The sequence below is a fragment of the Pteropus alecto genome, unplaced genomic scaffold (genome assembly GCF_000325575.1).
Source record: "Pteropus alecto unplaced genomic scaffold, ASM32557v1 scaffold5, whole genome shotgun sequence".
NCBI classification, from domain to species: domain Eukaryota; kingdom Metazoa; phylum Chordata; class Mammalia; order Chiroptera; family Pteropodidae; genus Pteropus; species Pteropus alecto.
Genome location: NW_006441953.1, coordinates 32,771,180 through 32,773,409, shown reverse-complemented (window position 1 = coordinate 32,773,409; position 2,230 = coordinate 32,771,180). Strand labels below are relative to the sequence as shown.

General features: G+C 66.1%; 1 protein-coding gene across 1 annotated transcript in view; it reads left to right on the top strand.

The window, feature by feature from the left end:
• FGFR3 (fibroblast growth factor receptor 3) overlaps positions 1–2,224 on the top strand; it is a 12,361-nt gene extending 10,137 nt beyond the window's left edge. The window contains exons 10-15 of the mRNA XM_025051846.1: positions 45–249; positions 376–498; positions 584–654; positions 808–945; positions 1,144–1,249; positions 1,371–2,224. Coding sequence (XP_024907614.1) covers positions 45–249; positions 376–498; positions 584–654; positions 808–945; positions 1,144–1,249; positions 1,371–1,517 — 790 coding nt within the window. The 3' untranslated portion in view covers positions 1,518–2,224. The remainder of the gene's footprint in view (positions 1–44; positions 250–375; positions 499–583; positions 655–807; positions 946–1,143; positions 1,250–1,370) is intronic.
• Positions 2,225–2,230: the final 6 nt, after the last annotated feature.

Sequence of the window (2,230 nt, the reverse complement as noted above, 5' to 3'; positions counted from 1 at the left end):
CGGGGACAGGGCGGCGGGGCGGGGCCGGGCGGCCCCTCTGAGGCGCATGTGCTTGCAGGGCCCCTGTATGTGCTGGTGGAATACGCGGCCAAGGGCAACCTGCGGGAGTACCTGCGGGCCCGGCGGCCCCCGGGCATGGACTACTCCTTCGACACCTGTAAGCTGCCGGAGGAGCAGCTCACCTTCAAGGACCTGGTGTCCTGTGCCTACCAGGTGGCGCGGGGCATGGAGTACCTGGCCTCGAAGAAGGTAAGCGGGCGTAGAAGGCGGGGCGCCAGCACGGCAGCATTGGGCAGTGGGCAGAGCAGGGGCCCCGGGCGGGAGCGGACAGTGGGGCTGGCGGGGTGGATCTCAGCCCTGGCCCCTGCCCCCTAGTGCATCCACAGGGACCTGGCGGCCCGCAACGTACTGGTGACCGAGGACAACGTGATGAAGATCGCGGACTTTGGCCTGGCCCGTGACGTGCACAACCTTGATTACTACAAAAAGACCACCAACGTGAGCCCCGCTGGAGTGGCGGGGAGGGGTGGGGGGAGGGGCGTGCCCGAGGGCACCTGGTGCCAACACACCCCTCCGTCCCCAGGGGCGGCTGCCTGTGAAGTGGATGGCACCCGAGGCCTTGTTTGACCGCGTCTACACCCACCAGAGCGACGTGTAGGTGCCCCCCCCGCCCCCCGCCCCCCCATGCATCCGATGCCTTGGGAGGGGGCGAGAGTAGGGAGCTGTGAGGGGCCCCTCAGCCCTGGTGCCTGCATCCCACCGGGTCTGTTACGAGGTGGGCTGCTGCTAATGGCACTGTCCCCACAGCTGGTCCTTCGGGGTCCTGCTGTGGGAGACCTTCACCCTGGGCGGCTCCCCGTATCCCGGCATCCCCGTGGAGGAGCTTTTCAAGCTGCTGAAGGAAGGCCACCGCATGGACAAGCCAGCCAACTGCACTCACGACCTGTGAGTGGACACGCCCGCGGCCACCTTCCCAGGGCCGGCTGGCAGTGACCCCAACGGGGCGCCCCAGCCCCCGAGAACTTAGCTTACCTCTCCCCCTGCGACCTCTGCCCCTGGGACGGTTCCCGAGAGCAGCGGGGACACTGGCAGGCTGGGCGTGGCAGGCACGGCACGGGTGCCTTACCTGAGCCCCCCCGCTAGGTACATGGTCATGCGAGAGTGTTGGCACGCTGTGCCCTCGCAGAGGCCCACCTTCAAGCAGCTGGTGGAGGACCTGGACCGAATCCTTACTGTGACATCCACCGATGTAAGTGCTGGCCGTGCCACACCCTGCCGTGGGCCAGGCCCTGGGGGAGGGCCAGCCCGAGGTCAGGTGCGGCAGCGACCACAGCAGGGCACAGCCCTGACTGCCACCCACCTGCCCGCAGGAGTACCTGGATCTGTCGGTGCCCTTTGAGCAGTACTCACCTGGCGGCCAGGACACCCCTAGCTCCAGCTCCTCGGGCGATGACTCCGTGTTTGCCCACGACCTGCTGCCCCCTGCCCCCCCCAGCAGCGGGGGCCTGCAGACGTGAAGGGCCACCAGCCTGCAGGCTGAGCCCCCAGCAATGTGAGCGTGGACCCCAGCCTACCGTGCTGCTGTGGGTGTGCTGTCGACCACTGGGGCCCAGGAGCCCAGGCCCGAGACCTGGCATGGATGGACAGATGGACAGACGACGTTGCTTGTAGGTGTGCGTGTTTGTGTGCGTGCGTGCGTGCATGTGTGTGTGTGTGTGTGTGTGTGTGTGTGTCTCGAGGCCCCCGGTGCAGGGGTCCCCGAGGTGCCCGCCCTGCTGTACAATGACCTCCTGGCCACCTGTGCCAGCAGCACCAGGGGGACCAAATATAGAATGTAAGGGGGCTGCTCCCGTGGGGCTCCTCGCCCAGGCTCCCTCGCTCCTCACTGCCACCCCACAGGGAGCATTGGGGACAGGCTGGGCTCTGGTGTCCTCCGAGTGCCCCAGCCGAGCCTGCAGGGAAAGCCCCCTGTGGCGTGCCTCCCACCTGAGCAGCACCTTGCGCCTGGGGGTGAGTCTCACACAGCCCCCACCTCCAGGCCTTCCCCCTGCCCACCCTGTCCCTCAGAGACTGACATTACGGGTACCTGAAGGCGGGAGCCTTTACCTTCTGTTTGAGAGGTTTATTCCAGAGATGAGTGTACATTTATATAAATAGATGCTGTGTACGACACACACACATATATAGAAATATCTATGCGGGGGGGAAAAAAGGCTGGGGCAGCTGAGGG